The 16,628-nt window shown below is 36.7% G+C and overlaps 1 protein-coding gene across 2 annotated transcripts in view; it reads right to left on the bottom strand.

Moving 5' to 3' along the window:
• The window catches only part of ELAPOR2 (endosome-lysosome associated apoptosis and autophagy regulator family member 2), a 128,124-nt gene that overhangs the window by 21,231 nt on the left and 90,265 nt on the right, over nucleotides 1–16,628 (bottom strand). Inside the window, exons 9-18 of one of the 2 annotated variants that reach the window (XM_070424161.1) lie at nucleotides 15,522–15,557; nucleotides 13,880–14,060; nucleotides 12,251–12,379; nucleotides 10,707–10,797; nucleotides 9,953–10,055; nucleotides 6,396–6,533; nucleotides 4,458–4,721; nucleotides 3,608–3,781; nucleotides 1,457–1,646; nucleotides 110–206 (exon numbers count right to left, since the gene is read on the bottom strand). In XM_070424161.1, coding sequence (XP_070280262.1) covers nucleotides 110–206; nucleotides 1,457–1,646; nucleotides 3,608–3,781; nucleotides 4,458–4,721; nucleotides 6,396–6,533; nucleotides 9,953–10,055; nucleotides 10,707–10,797; nucleotides 12,251–12,379; nucleotides 13,880–14,060; nucleotides 15,522–15,557 — 1,403 coding nt within the window. The remainder of the gene's footprint in view (nucleotides 1–109; nucleotides 207–1,456; nucleotides 1,647–3,607; nucleotides 3,782–4,457; nucleotides 4,722–6,395; nucleotides 6,534–9,952; nucleotides 10,056–10,706; nucleotides 10,798–12,250; nucleotides 12,380–13,879; nucleotides 14,061–15,521; nucleotides 15,558–16,628) is intronic. The other variant, XM_070424162.1, reaches the window with a different exon arrangement.

The raw sequence follows: 16,628 nt of genomic DNA on the forward strand, positions 1-16,628 counted from the left end.
AATTGCTGATTATCTATTAATTATAAGCTACTATGCTGGCACCCTGAAGTGACATTCTTTTGATTTAAAAAAAAAAAAAACTGTCAAGGGAAACAGCATCTTCACTTACTTGTAAAAGAAATGCACATCTGGTATTTGGCTCGGTGGAACTGGGAACATATCTTCTTTTATATTAATATTTTGCAATGTGGTTTCAATTGTCACTCCTACATGGCAATAAAAAAGACATTACTGAGCAATATGGGAAAATTAAGTTTATTTAGTCTCTGTATATCTGAATAGAAAATAGCTTTACTTTTATACTGTCATTTTAGCAGAAATATTGTATTAAATTAATATGACAATAAGAAACTTTCCACAGTCTATGGATAAAAAAAAGATTCTATACCCTAGTTTTGTAATTTTGCTTAAGTCACTTCACTTCCTTGGCTCTTATGTCCTGAATCTGTAAAATGCATGCAATAATCACAATATCTCTAAAGTCCCTTCCAGTTCTAACATTTGAACAATCCACTATTATACTTCTCAGCCTCTGGTGAGTTTTGTCAAATGAGCTGGGCAACTTTGCTAATACAGCTTTCCTTTCACATTCATTACAGGCATATTTGACCCAAAAAAAAGATTCTTGTACCCTAATAATTTCCAAAAATAACTCTAAAATTTGCTTAATCTAAAAGTAAGGCATTTTTTCCCTGAACAAAATGATAGCAGAGCCAAAATGCAAGCAATAACAGCGACCTTTGCTTCTGACACAGCTCCTACGCTGAGCACAAGCTCAGTAACTGACCTTGGTGCTGAAAAGTAAAGCTCAATTCCTCTGGAACCCATAGCAATGGTTCTCAAATCTGGCTGCGTATTAGAATCATCTAAGAAACTTGTTAGATTTGTTGGATTGTTATATGCCTTGTTAGGTTCCTAAGCCCCACTCCAAAAAGTCTCATGAATTTGATCCCTGTGAATTACTAACAGGAACCTGAATTCTTCTTAAAATATTCCTATGTTCTTGACACCACAGAAATAGACAAGCAGATGGGGAATAAAACTCAGCACATTCACCTTTGCTACTTGTCACCAACTTACTTCTGGTATGAAAAAACATGATGAAAACTGATGACAGATATTATAATTTAGGTTTATATTGTGTCTGTTTACTGTTCTTTTCTTTCTAGTTTTGGTGTTTTAAATTATTTTGTCTCTTAAACTCCTAAAGGATGTGATATAAGGCCAACTCTCAGAAAACATATATCACATCTGACTCAATACATAAATTCAGAAGTTCCTTGTACTCACTGAGATTAATGACTAGACCTCACTTGTAGGGGCTTTTTAACCATGTCACAAAGTGATGATTTAGAATTACCTATGGGCTTTAATCATCTATGATAAAAACCAATGCTATGGCAGGTTATCAGTACCCTAGTTTTATACATGCATATATGAACGAAATGAAGCTTACCTAAAAATGTGTCTGCCAGAATGATGGACTGTGATGATAAAGCTGCTCGGAAACCCTTACTTTCAGAAGGAATAATAGTTGATTGGCATACAAATGCTCCTACCAGATTTGTGTAATCATCTGAGCCTGCTACCATGTCCTTTACTGTAAAGTCTGTTATGTTGTTGGTACAGAGAGCCATCTTCTCCCCCTAGGAAAATGAAGTCATAAAGAAGTTTTATTGGAGGTCACTCTCTAAACTGGATCTCAGCTAGCCAGTGACTCTAGTAGGGCAGTGGTTCTCTCCTCACCGCAATTCTGATTTATTAGATCTGGTGGGAGGCCCAGCCACCAGTATTTTTTAAAAGCTCTTGAGGCTATTCTAATGTTTCAACCAGGGTTGAGAGTCACTGAGGTTATGATGAATATACTAATTCAAGGCTGCATTCCTCCTCCAACTGCAAGCATCATTTGTGGTGGATGAAAGCCATCTAACATAAGGAAGTATAAGTCATCTATGAACTCTTCAATTCATAGGATAACAATGCATGCAGAGACCAGAAAACTGCTGATGCCAAGAAAAAGACTTGCACTTCATAGGCTGATGTGTGCCAGAAAGGTGATGTGAAGGCTGAAGAAGAAACATAAAAGCCATATTGCCATAGAATCCTAAGACAACATCAAAATTGTAAACAGTTGGTGACAACAAGTGTCTTTAATCACATACTCTTAGATTCAAGGACATTTATCTGCTCAACTACACAGTAAGTTTAAGGGAACACAAAGGTTTACTTTCATAATCATTTGGAGGATAGTTGGGAGATATAATTTATAAAAATTGAAAGACTCTTTAAATATAATGTTTAAATATACTATAGTCCCAATACAAAGGACTATAGCTTGCTCTATAATTTTTATGAAGAAATATACAAAAGAAAATAGGAACACTAGTTTATTGGTCTTAGATGTAGAGTGTGCACACGTGGGCATAAAGAAAAGAATCAAGATTTCACTTTGTTAATGCAGCTGGTAGTCCTAACCAATGAAATGTTTTCCCTCCACCAAGCCTTCTCACCACAATACAGGTGCAACATATTTTTACTAAGCTCAAATTAAATTGTTGAAGCCAAAAAGAGAGAAAAGTGGAAAAGAGCAGAAATACACGCCTAAGGAAGGAAAGAGAAAGTCAACAGTACACAGAAAGGAGTGAGAATATAAAGTGGGGAAAAAGAGAAAGAAGGAGAAGAGAAAAGATGGAAGAACAGACAGTGGTAATACAGGAATAAGACTAAGAAGAACTGTGATATATAATGGAATTAATTTCATTCACTGCTTAACACACTAGTAAACATAATAGATACTTAATATATATTATTGAGTAAATTGAGGAACTAACCAACTGAGTACATAAAATTAGGACAGGACAAATGTCATGCTATGTAAAATTTATAGATTTTTTAAGAATTTATGTGATCATTAAATCTCTCTTTATTTTCTTTGTACAAAGTTTGGCACAGCTGTCATAATGAAGACCATTATTAGATAATCAGGAATTAATATAGAAAGAGACATGGTGCAAATCCCAACCTTGTATGCCCTTAAAAATATTGAACATATAGTCCTGTAACTCTCCCCATTACCAGTGTCAGTTAAGGTCTGCTTCTTCCCACAGAAAAGAAAACCCCATTATTTATTAGCAGAGGCTATCTGATCAACTGACATTTGTCTCCTGCTTAACTCCTTTTTACTTCTGGATCAACTTTCTCTTGGAAGTCTTTTACTTTTTAAGACACAAAATTGGCAATATTACAAATAACAGTAAAACTTTCTCAAACTATAACTGCCTGCCTAAAAAATAGGAGAGATGACAAGCCTGATCCACTTTTACGCAAACAAAAGATCCTCAAAGCACTTAGACCATAGCTCCAAGGTTTGGGGTTCAAGAGACTGGATGAGTGCTTTGATGGACTGAGAACCAGGCAAGGTTGTCCCTGGTGGAGAAAGCTGCCAACCAACATGCTAGGAGGCAACAGAGGACTTAAGCGATCAAAGCTGTTTCTGACATGTGGGTGTCAGTTTCCATAGAGAATTTACTGGGCCATCAACATAAAAAATATTAACTCACCCTGAGTTGAAATATAGCTCCATCTCACCTCTGCAGCCAGAACTCACCTCATGCCCACACAAACTAATATTGAAGAAATGGAAGTATTTTGTTCCTTTGGAGGTAAAGCTGGGGCCATTCATTAACGAGCCCACGCTGCTGAGGTTGCTGAAGTCATAGTGCAAACTCTGATTTTCTTTCTCGTGGTAGAAAAAGCAGTCACTATAGCAAGCGGAGTGGTCCTTTGATTAAGATTAAAAAATGCAAAAAATTTTTAATAATATAGCAGGAAAGAAAGTATGAGTTACTATGAAAAATGTGCTTCAAAAAAAGTCCTAGTTTAAGATCTATTTCAGTAATTTCATCTTCATCATAATATATTTTACCATACTACTACAGAGAATTTCTATAAACTAACTCAATTTTCTTAGGCAAAGTTTAGAAGATTCAGAACTTTTCAAAGTAGTTATTACAAGGTTAGTATCTTGTAGAAAGGTATTTGCACAGTCAAACGTCCCTGTTAGGTCAGTTTAAATAGACAATGAAACTGCTTTCTCCTTCATTCAAAATGTAGCATCAACCTTTGCCCTTACAATATTATAAGACACTTGCTGCTCTCTGCATGTTCCTATTGCCCACCTACAGAGGTTGTTTTCTTGTCCCGCCTTAACAGAACCACAAGAAATTTAATATTTTTGAAAGAATTCTTATTTGAGTGCTTTTCTTAAAATTGTATGTCTCCAGAAACTAGCACTTACATGGAACATATTAACAAATGTAGTATCAATAAATGTAAAAGGAGAGAACACGAGAAAGGGAGTGAAAAAATCATTTTTAAATATCACTATCAACCTTGTAGCTCCTGAAGAAACATTACAGGGAACTTCTGAGTTTCTCTCTTTAAGTAGACTCACTTACCCGAGTGCTTCTACTCCCAGGCCCGCACGGAATACAAGCCTCCTTGCCATAGACCTGATGTATGGACAGGTAGGTGTCAGGTGGACACTCCTTGCACTGGTTGGTTTGTTTCTCAATGTAGTCGCCTGGGGGGCAGGGGACACACGATGAGCCCGACTGTTCAGAACCGAGGGCACAGGCACGGCATGAGGATGCCACCCCATCAACTGCATTAGTGGCAGTGATAGAATAAATCTTCACCATGTCATTGATGAACCGTCTATTCTAAAAAGAAAGCAGAAACTAATGACTTCTGCTTTGGGGCTCATTGGACAATCAAACTGCTTTATGTTGATATCACCAAAATAAGCAGAGTGCTCCAGCCTTATAGTTTATAACTGACAATGGATCAATATTATTGGGTTTGTTGTTGTTATTTTTTTTAAATATATTTTATTGATTTTTTATAGAGAGGAAGGGAGAGGGATAGAGAGTTAGAAACATCCATGAGAGAGAAACATCGATCAGCTGCCTCCTGCACACCTCCTACTGGGGATGTGCCCGCAACCAAGATACATGCCCTTGACCGGAATCGAACCTGGGACTCTTCAGTTCACAGGCTGACGCTCTAGCCACTGAGCCAAACTGGTCAGGGCTATTGTTATTTTTTCTTTGAAAATCTTAACACTAGAATGTGTTAAGTCCACAGTAATGGAGTCCCAGGAGTTTTGTCACAGTCACCATAGATATGTCATAATTGGTACTAACTAGGGCGTATTTTAGAGACTTTACACCTAGCAGAATTAGCATGGTTTATCTCCCAGTTACTCAAGATAGGAACCCAAACCTAATGCTACAATAGATGCCAACAGTGTTGGCGGGCAGAAGCCATGGACTAGCCTTGGAAGACTAAGACCCTGGCCCTTACCCTAACACTAATTGTGCAATATTGATGCAATCACGTGACCTCTTTGGGCCTTCCTTTCTCTCTCTCTCTCTAGTACTTTTCCTAACCAAGATTCTTTGTTTTCTACTGAAAGAATTTGCAAAGGAGAGCAAGAATCTGTGGCTTACTTTATACTGTTCCTTACTGAGATAATGGATCAATTAAGATCTCATTTTCATCACACAGTGGGCATCACCCTATCAGTACAGGGCAGCACTACTCTAGACTAAATGCTCTTTGTGTGGAGCAAAGCAAAAAGAAGGCAAGGAAGTATCCCTAGCATGTTCATGCCCTGCATAATGGCAATCTGAACACTCGTAAATAACAAAATTGGAGGCCAGTAAAATCTGGGGAGTGGGTTCCCCAGTGAAAGCCTCAAGAGAAAATGCCACACCTGCCACCTTAGCTTTCGAGGCAGCTTCTGAATTCGTGGTTTACCTTGTTCTCAAGTTGGGAAGTTCACATCTTTGGAGATTCACAAAAACAATAATCTTGCTACTATTGAAACATACAATGGGATTTACTTAGTGGAGGATGAAGGTCTACCCTAGCAGGGAAAGAGGGTAAATAATTCTCTGTGTTAACCCAATCCTGTGTCCACACACATTCTCCAGGCTATAAAAGAAGACATTACTGTAATGAAATTATAAACCAAAATCTGTTAATGCCGCCTGAACAAATGCCTGATCATTCAGATGAAGAGGAAGTAAGTCACTAGTCTTTTCAGAGTCTCAGAAAGCTTTAAAAGTAAGGTTTTAAAAAAAATTAGCTTCCAGTAACTATAATTGTTCACAGTGTAGAACAGTTCAAAGATCCACTGTATTCCATTTCATACATTCTTGCTCTCGAAAAAATAACCATTTTTATAGCAATCTACTCCATAACCAAACACTTGATTCCACATCAATAAAAAGCTATCTTTTCCTCCAGGAGATTCGAGTGATCACTTTCTATATATCTCCACTGGAGCATCATCTTTGCATTAAAAATAATAATAATAACTTGGAACTTACATCTTGCCCCTGGTTAGTTCTCTGGAATGCCCATGTAAATGTAAACGTTGCATTCTTGAAGATGATGTGGGTGTAAGCTTGTTTTTCTTTGGTTCCACCCCATGATTCCACCACGTTGGTACTTTTTCTATTAATATCCTTAAAAAATATACACAGAAAAGCATAAACTCAGTATTAATACACATGTGTATTCATTAAAAATATGTGTTTGTATTTACAGCGTACCCTGCAGGGTCTGTAAATATTTATCTACAGAGATGTAACCCTATAATTAATTCTCAAAACTCCCTCTCAAATCTACACAAGCACTAGCTTAATAATTATAATATTTCAACCACATTGTCAATGTAACATGAAAAAGGTCTCAAATCATAGTATGTGTAAGGGGGGTTGTGTGTGTGTGTGTGTGTGTGTGTGTGTGTGTGTGTATGCATGAGTACGCGCATGTAGGGGTGTGAACTTCTACCTTGGAGAAATATACTTAGAAGGGGAAACATAATTCCTCAAATTTCTCACAGTGAACTTCATAAAATGGCAAGGCTTTCTATTTTTATCTTTTTCCTTGGGAGATGCTGATAGGCAGCTCTTACATAGAAATTATAAGTTCTCCCTGTTCTATACTTGCAACTTCCTGGCTTACCCAAGTGCAGATTAATCAGAATGTTATTTTATGTTCATGAAATATTCTTTTTGATTATGCTTTAACTTCAGTAGGATTAATTTGTGTAATATTTATTTCTGATTTCCTTGGTTAAATTCAATATTTAGAATACCATACAAATGTGTGATATTCCAACAAATATGTCGTCATTAACATGGTTAGAAAGCAAATATAATAAATCAGCCAAATAATGTAATACATATCTAATTTATTAGAAATTAAAACCAAGACTAATCCTGAATTTTCTTATTAGCCTTTCCTGCAGACCCCCTAATATATGACCTAGAATTCTGAATGGGCTTCTGTGAATTATCTGGGATGTTAACAATATGGTGGCATGAGCTCAATACATGTCTCTTTTCTTTCTGTGATATAAACATAGGAGTCAAACATGTTATGAAGAAATCAAATCTGCTATAAAGAGAGGCATGTTGAGTTCATGCCACAGACAAAAGCAACAAAATGTGCTTTTCATACATTACAGAATTCCCACATTACTAAACATTCAAATCATCATACATGCCATTTCCTAAAAGGAGTTCATAATATGTAGATAGTGCTCTGTAAATAACATTTCTCTGGATGTTTATTCCAATAATAAATTGAATTTATTGCATTACTACAACTAACTATTTATGTAAAACACTACACAATTTTGAAAGCATTTTTATATGTTATTTCATTGATATCTCAAAAAATCCTGTGAGAACACCAAATCACACACAAAGACAGCTAACAGATTCTGCCATGAGCTAAAACTCCAGTTTTGATTTATCAAAATAAATAATTGTAAAACCTACACTTAGTAGTGTTTGTTCAAATGAGAAAGACCACACACACACACACACACACACACACACACACACACACGTTCACATAACCAAAAAAGGGTTTTCTCAAAAGGCTTTCAGGAGCACACTGGAGAGAGTTGTTCATTTTACTTAAAGGAATCAAAGAAATATTCCCCAAAGAGGTAAAGTTTGAGCTGCCTTTGAAGTATGGATAGGTGTTCACCAGGCAAAAGAGCATAAGGAAGAATGTCATTCAAACCTAGAGTAGCAAGGCAAGAAAATTAAAAAGTACCAGGTGCTCCACTATCAAATTCAGGGTGTCTAAAAAGGTGTGAAAACACACAGTAGGTTTAGTAACAGAGGGTAGGCAGAAAGTAGAAAAAGCCTTACAGAGGCCAGGCTAAAGAATTTTAAGTGTATTTATAGGCTATTGGTTCTCAAACTTTAGTGTGTATCAGAACTACCCTCAAGGTTTGCTAAAAGTGGAGAATGCTGGGCCCCATCACCAGAGTTTTCCATTAAGAGTAGGATGGGGCTCAGAAATTTGCATTTCTAACAAATTCTCAGGTGATGTTGGTTCAGGGACCACACTTCAAGAACTGCTACCACAGGCAACAAAAAGACACCAAGAGGAAGGGGGTAGCTTGATGTGGATGCCTCTACTATTATTTTTATGTTTCTAAAGATATATATTTTTTTAAATGTGTTGTATTGCTTAAAGTATTACAAAGAGTATTACATATGTCTCCTTTTTTTTCTCCCCTTGACCTTCCCCTGGCCTCCCCTACCCCCCAGTGTCTGTGTCCATTGGTTATGCTTATATGCATGCATGCAAGTCCTTCGGTTGATCTCTTACCCCGCCCTTGCCCCCAACCCTCCCCGGCCTTCCTGCTGTAGTTTGACAGTCTGTATACTTTGACAGCAGCATGGATGACAGAATGGAGATAAGTAGAATGGATAGGAGACTACTGTTCAAAGATAATAGGAATGGCTCTGAGAATGAAGAAGAACTAACACTAAAGGACTAAGGAGGCAGAGGTGGGAGAATTGAAGACTTACTGGTTATTTGTGGTATAATATAGATGGATGTGTTGAAGATTATTTATGATCTCCTATTACCACCATGAAGTCATTTTGTTTTTTTCAAAACAAAACAGTTTGTCTTCATTTAAGCTCTTAGGAAGCATGGATAAATATTTAAATCTCCATGTATCTTGTATGTCATGGAGGAAATTGTTAATGGACTCTTAACTAGCTATTAAAGGATCTTTGGAAAAACAAAAACAAATTATGCCTATACAGTCACTTCTTAATTATAACACTAAAATCTTAGCCAACAACCTTTTAATATCCACATGAGCCCCAGTAAATTTTAAGCTAAGAGTTGAGATTTATAGGACATCTAGAAAAAAGGGACAAAATTATGACATGTACATTCTAAAGTCCATTGTCTACATTGATTAAATTTTTTAAAATATATTTTTATTGATTTTAGAGAGGAAAGGAGAGGGAGATATAGAAACATCAATAATGAGAAAGAATCATTGATTGGCCTCCTGCACAACCCTACTGGGAATTGAGCCCACAAACTAGGCATGTGCCCTGACAGGGAATCAAACCCTGACCTCCTGGTTCATAGGTAAATGCTCAACCACTGAGCCACTGTGGCCGGAAAACATTGATTAAATTTAACAAGGTAGTGTTTTCTTTCTTCCAAGTGTCCACAACAACATTACTTTCTTCCCTCAATTACTAATACATGTTTTTCCTTCCTGAAGACTTGAACTGCTATTGGGGGAAATTTTTCATTCTGCTGGTGGCATGTTTTTATGAAGACATGTTCTAACAAATTAATATTCTCTGACTTCTGTCATTTGCCAGGGTCCCCTCAGTCCTTCCCACGAGGAACAAATGCTTTCTTGTGGGTGTCATTTCACAATTCTTAGTGACTTCTTTAGACATTTTTAAATGCTTTTGTAAGGGACTAAGCATGGGAAGAAAAATAGGATTCTTATCCCAACTTGTATAAATAAATTCACACTTGAAAGAGAATGCTAAGCTTCTAGATTTCTAAATAGGCCTTTGAAAGCCACTCTTTCACTTACCACCATGAAGTACAGAACACAGTCAGCAGAACAGAGGGTCTCAAAGACAAATGTTATTCTTCCCAATTCAGAACCCATGGCTCCAGTCATAGATGTTGGTGGTCTATTTGACATTAAAGTTACAATATTATAGTGCATTCTAAATACAATCTGGAACAAAATTATCACTTTTTACATTAAGCTGAAAGCCATGCTCTCCTCATCCCCTAATCTACTGCTCACTACAGCCAAACTCTTTCCTCACTCAATCTCTGCTTGGCCATACCCTTTGTTATAAATGGAGTCTCCACAACCATGTTATTGTGCTTGAATTTCCTGGTATAAAGGCTACCACCCATCCTAAAGCAAGCAAAATACACCTACGGGAAATTTCAACATGGAAGATTAAAGCAAAATGAGATTTTAAAATGTGTGACATGCTAATAGAGAAAAATAAACATATAAACTATAAGATACTACTGCATATAACCTGGACTAAGATATCCTCATTAAGCATCCAAAAATCATGATTATTGTAACATTTGGATAAAATATTGTTTAAACCTTTCAGCTTCATCTAACTAATACACAATTATGGTGATAGTTTCTCAATCACTGATTCTATAGATATTCTTAAACATATTACCCTACTTGCTATTTGCTAAGGATATCACAATGTTAATATATTTTATAAAGGCAGTCCTACTCCATCTATTTCTAGAGGGAAACAGGCATGAGGGTTCTTACAGAAGGAAACAGAATGGGTTTTCCTTACTTAAATCCTGGGATATGCAAGTTTAAGATCAGGTAATCATTATCAGAACCTCCAGCCCCACTCTGGATATGATCTCCAGCCACCTCCCAACCTGGAAATGACAAAGATCATCTTTATTAGTAAAAATTCCATTATTGATTTCTAACAATTTTTAAATGAAGTTACAAAAAGACCAGTAGTGTTTCAAAGTTATAAATACTTCAAAAGAATTCCCTATTTTTACATTGAAGTTGCAAATTACACAGAGGTAGACTCCTACCTACCAATAAAGACATTCCTTATGATTCCTCAGAAATAATCAAGTAATGCATATTTTTGCATAAAAGTTATTTAATGAGAAAACTATTTCGCAGTGAGGCATGACTATCTTTTTTTAAACTAAAACAGATGGTGTTCATTCATTCTAATACAATAAGATAGAAAATCCTAGTCTCTAGGTAGCCAATGAGAAATAGAAACCTCAAATTACTTAATGAAGAAGATCTGAAGTCTGGAGTTATTTTTTATAGTTTTCTATATTGTTGTTCCCTAATTTAACTCTTGTTCTACATTCATTCACTTATTCACTCGTTCGATTGGCACTCACTGAGTGCTAAGAACCATGATATGCACTAGGGATAGAAAGACAAGACTAGGTTCTACCTCACTGAAGATTCAGAAGAATATGAGAGAGACACACACACACTACAATTGTCAACAGTATGGGAGATACAGATGTACATAGAAGGTGATGGGGGGAGAGGGGAATCTGTCCTCTGCACAGAAACAACCAACATACCATAGGCACAACTAAGTGCCAAGCCAGGGGTGGGCAAACTTTTTGACTCGAGGGCCACAATGGGTCCTTAAACTGGACCGGAGGGCCGGAACAAAAGCATGGATGGAGTGTTTGTGTGAACTAATATAAATTCAAAGTAAACATCATTACATAAAAGGGTACGGTCTTTCTTTTTTTTTTAGTTTTATTCATTTCAAATGGGCCGGATCCGGCCCGTGGGCCATAGTTTGCCCACGGCTGTTAAGCTCTCTAAGAACTTAAAATGTAAGAACATTCAGCAACCATCCTATAGAACTCTGTCATGTTTTCAAGTTTTCAGTAAGTGGGGTTCATCAGTAGTTTGTAATCAGGGTCACAGACTTCATAGGCAAAAAGAGATAGAGATGATTTAACAACCTCTCACCACGGCTCAGTGCTGAGCCAGACCAAACTATCCAGGCAGAAATGCTGCCACACTACCCTTCAAAATGGCAAATGTCATAGACTTCATTACTTCCCTTGGTAATCTACTCTGGTACTTATAACCATAACTGGTCCTCCTCAACATCTACCTCTACACTGAGCCCAATGCAAAATAGCTTATATTCCTTTGGAAAGTCATCCGGCTGTAACACCACAGTTACTATTTTTATGTGAGGGCCCGAAGATGGGCAAGCAGCCAAATAAGATTGAAGTTTCTCGTACCCACAGGTAGTATGTTTGTAAAGAGCTGAAACTGAACATCTCTGCTGCCAAAATACATCCAAGAGGCTGACTCTGAACTCACCATTCATTCCATCACACTTTGAATTCCCAACATTAAAGCAGGAGGTTTTCATGTTGCCGGGAAGGACATTCCACCATTTGTATTCAAAGCCAAGGGCAGGCTCTGTTCCCGCTGGACACGGTCTACATTCTGCAGGAGACAAGTGGGGCAAACAGTGACTGTTAAACTGCATCTTGACAACTTCGTCTCCCTTTGTTCCAAGCACTGCGGAATTTCAATTAGCAGAGAGGGAAGTGGGAAGGAGAGATCCTGAGCCACCAATTCCCTGAAGAATTAGTAAGTTTTTCAAAAACAATCTGGAAAGAAAAATAATTCTGAATACATTATACACATATATACTTGACTTACATGAAAACGGAAAAATATAAAATCTTTTAAAGTGATTTTCCCCTTCATTTCTGGGAGTAACTGCCACGACTGAATTATCCCCTACAAGAAGAGTAAGTCTGAAACACGTTCTCTTACGTGTGATTTTAGAATCAGTACCCTTCACCTCATGAATAAGTAAACATTTCACACTTCCTATTGGTTATTAAATGGAACAGCATATCATGCAATTTAATTATGGATTGATTACTTGAAGTTCAAAACATTAAACTTCAAAATGTTAAATGTTAAAATAATACTAGGAGTTGAGGGGTTTGGAAAGAGTTAAGGTTTATGAATAAACCTGATTTAAATTAACATCTGCTCTATTGAAATGGAAGGGTCTTTTCTAACCATATTTTAATTTACCCAAGACACTTTGCATTATCACATCAGTAAGAGAAGGGGTAGGGAGAGAAAATGTTCACTGAGCAAACACTTCTAGTACGAAAGTATTGCAGGAGACATTTTTATATAACCTGCTCAGTAATGATGAGCTAGATATTATTACCCACAATTTTTAGATGAGAAAAATGAAGTTCAAAAGTTTTAAGTAACTTGAATAGATAACACTATTGGTAGCCTGCTGGATATGGACTCAAACCCAAGACAATTTGACTCTTAAGTCCTTTTCATGTTATTTCTCAAAGGTTTAGGATATTAAGTATGCTGCATGGCTATATTCCAGTAAGAAATCTGCAATTAAAATGCACTGTAATCCCTGTCTACCAAAATTAAAACAAATTCTCTAACCACCTTTGACATTATTTGGTAAGTACTAAAATTTTCCCAACTACACACTTTGAAGCAATTTACTTAGGGAATATAATATGCTATATGATTAAAATGAGCAAGTTTTTATATTATTGCACAAAATGTGACTTATTATTCCAATATAAAGCTGAATTAGGAGACATTATATTTTATGCTTGCATCAATATCTGTGTACCCATACTCTGCAAATGAAGTGCTTATTCTTAATTGTTTAATATGGTGGAACTTCTTATCACTACCCAAAGGCAGAGTCATCCCATAAGAGTGTCTTACACAAAATGCCATTAAAAAGCAATCCTTAGGATATGTTAAATAAACCACTGCAGTCTCATGATACCATTATCATATTTCTCAACTCTACTTCAGTCTCTGAAAAAAAAATGTATGTTTTAAAGAATGATTTCATAAGAACAATTAGAACAAAGTTACAGGAGTCAAACAAGATTAGTATGCTTAAAGGTCCGAGTATTGGACTAACTGATATCCTACCCTTTGTTCCATCTGAAAACGTCCCAGGAGGGCAGGGATGGCAAGAAGATGATCCATTGTTATAAAATCCAGGGTTGCAAGGTGGACAATCCTTCTTCTCTCCAGAAGGGGGCAACCTAATAGCATCTGTGAGATCTTCCCGGCAGATTTTGGGCTCTATCCACTTGTACATTATCTGTGTCTGCAAAAAAAGGCTTGTAAGTCATTTAACATCCTTTATTTGCTTTAAACTTCCAATAGCACAAATGTTAAACGGGCAGCCTAGAAAAAATCCAAATAGTGATAGACTAGAAGAGCCAAATAAAGACAATCTAAAACATTAGTAAGAAAATGAGACTCCCCAAAAATAAATAAAACTTTAGTGACAAACGACCATTATTTCCAAGTATTTTTGCCCTAAACTAAAGGTGGCTATTCTTCAGACAGATCACGTTCCTCATCATGAAATTCCTCTTTAAAGTACAGATATGGTGATTATGGCCCTTACTCTTCTATCCACTCACTTTATTTACTCCTTAACCAACATAAGTTTCTATGCAGAGACTATCTTTTTCACTTTGAGACCTGCACTACTCTCTCCCTTTCCCTCAACCACAGTACCCACCACCAACCTGTCCACATAGTGATAAAAAAAATTATTTTTAAAGAAGAATATGTCTAGCTTCACATTTTCATCCTATTATTTCATAAATATTGGTAGTTACTCTCTGGATCTTTTCCAGTAACATGATATTAGACTCCAAGACCTGTAGCTAAGATATTTTCTCCTAAGGGTTTTAGGTCCTCCGGCATGTGCGCTGAACATCAGGATTAAGACAGCCTCCAGGCTTCCAGTCAAGGTGGTAGTATAAAAAAACACAGTACTGGCATCCTCCTAGGGCTACATCAAAATTACAACTAAACTACGGAACTACCATTATTCAGCACCACCTGAAATCTAGCTGAACAGACCCCTGTAACTACCCTTCTTTCTTCTCTCTTTCTCTCAAATCAATCAATATATAAAATTTAAAAAATGATAAAGACAGCCTCTAATTTCAGAGAGGGAAGTCCTTTAAACCTTAGCCTTTCATTCTTCCTCACACATTCATACACCCCCACACAAAACGAAATGAAACAAAATTAGCTATGACTCAGCCAAACCCAGAACACTGTAATTATAAAATTATTCTCTTTTGAAACCAAACCATTAAATGGGTTTGCCATTTCAAAAGCAAAATTGGTATGATCAGTGGGGGGAAAGGTATTTTAAATGCAAAGAGAAAAATAAGTAAATTTTTCATAGCTAAATATGGCTTTTTTAAAAAGAAATTAATAGCTTCCTTCATTAGACATATAACCTGCTCAACATATCTTTCTCTTTAAAAACAATTTCTGCAATAATAAGCCTAATATTGAAGCTGGAGGACCAAAATTAAAGGCAATTCTCTATAGCCATTTTCAGTTAATAGAAAATCATATATATTAAACCCTTTAGGCCACTCAATTTTATCTCAAGTATTCTCTTATGGAAGAGTAAACTATCTTGTCTGAAGAAGGATGCTTAAGAAAACACTTTAAAAGTTAGATAAATGTCTCAACAGAATTATAAATAACTTTTTTTCATTTTACAACTCTCTCTTTCCATCTGCCTCTCTCTTACCATCTGTAAAACGATGGTCGTTCCTGCTGGAGCTTCCTAAATAGTTGAAAAAATAAATTAGATCCTGTATCCAAAAGGGCTTCCCAACTCCCCCGAGAAAGGCAATATAAAATTCCAAGAATGTAAGCAAAAATATCATCATATTGGGGAGATCATCTTTTTAAAATTCTCGCTTAACAAGTAGAGAAAACAACTTTTTAATCTTTGCCAATTCAAAAATTTGCTGATTTATTTTTGACATTAATTAAAATTGTAATGCATTGTGTGTGAGTTACTGCAGTGTTGGGAATAGTTGGTTCCCACATGGGAGTGGGCACAGCTCTGAGGCTACGCACTGAGGACTGACCATGGGGGCCCACCCTGTAATCTTCCCCCCTCCCCCCACTTTGGGAGGTCAGTATTATTATTATCCTCAAGTTTATTGCTCCAAAGTTATACATAGCTAGTAAATGGTAAAGTAACATGAGTCAAGGAGAATGCATTTGGAAACCGTAAAAATAATAAAATATGCAAATATATTTTCAAGAGGTTAGCTAACCACATGCTTTGCAATCCAAGCACAATTGATGCTTAAAAATTAGAAAATTGCCGGGAGCTGGTCCATCCTTGCTGTTTCAAGGGACCTGGCGTATATGGCATACTGTTCTTAATATGTTTGCTCCCCTTCTTGGCGCTATGTGTTTTAACCAAAGTCACCTCTCCGAGAAAGGTTATTTCCCCAGGTAGGAATTTTTCCCTGAAGTTAGGGAGGGAATAAAACCCCTTAACTAAGTGCCAGGTGGGTAGTTAATCACTTTAACTAAGAACAATCACTCTTAAGCTACATAATCTTTACTCCCTGGAATGGAGATAAGAAACGCCCTAACCTTTGTAATAGAAATTGACAGGATTAAAATCGGCTGGTATAAATACGGATGTAACAAGACAATAAACATCAGATCCTAACCAGAACCTAGCCAGAGAACATGGCAAAAGATCCTGGACAGAACCTGGCTACAGAACTTCACTGGAGAACCTAGACAGAACATGGCAAAAGAACCTGGATAGAACCTGGCTAAAGAACCTGGTGACTGAACCTGGCTGGAGAACCTGGAGAACCTAGCTGGA

The sequence above is a fragment of the Myotis yumanensis genome, unplaced genomic scaffold (genome assembly GCF_028538775.1).
Source record: "Myotis yumanensis isolate MYYU_CA2020_CCGP unplaced genomic scaffold, mMyoYum1.0.hap1 SCAF_9, whole genome shotgun sequence".
Classification (NCBI taxonomy): domain Eukaryota; kingdom Metazoa; phylum Chordata; class Mammalia; order Chiroptera; family Vespertilionidae; genus Myotis; species Myotis yumanensis.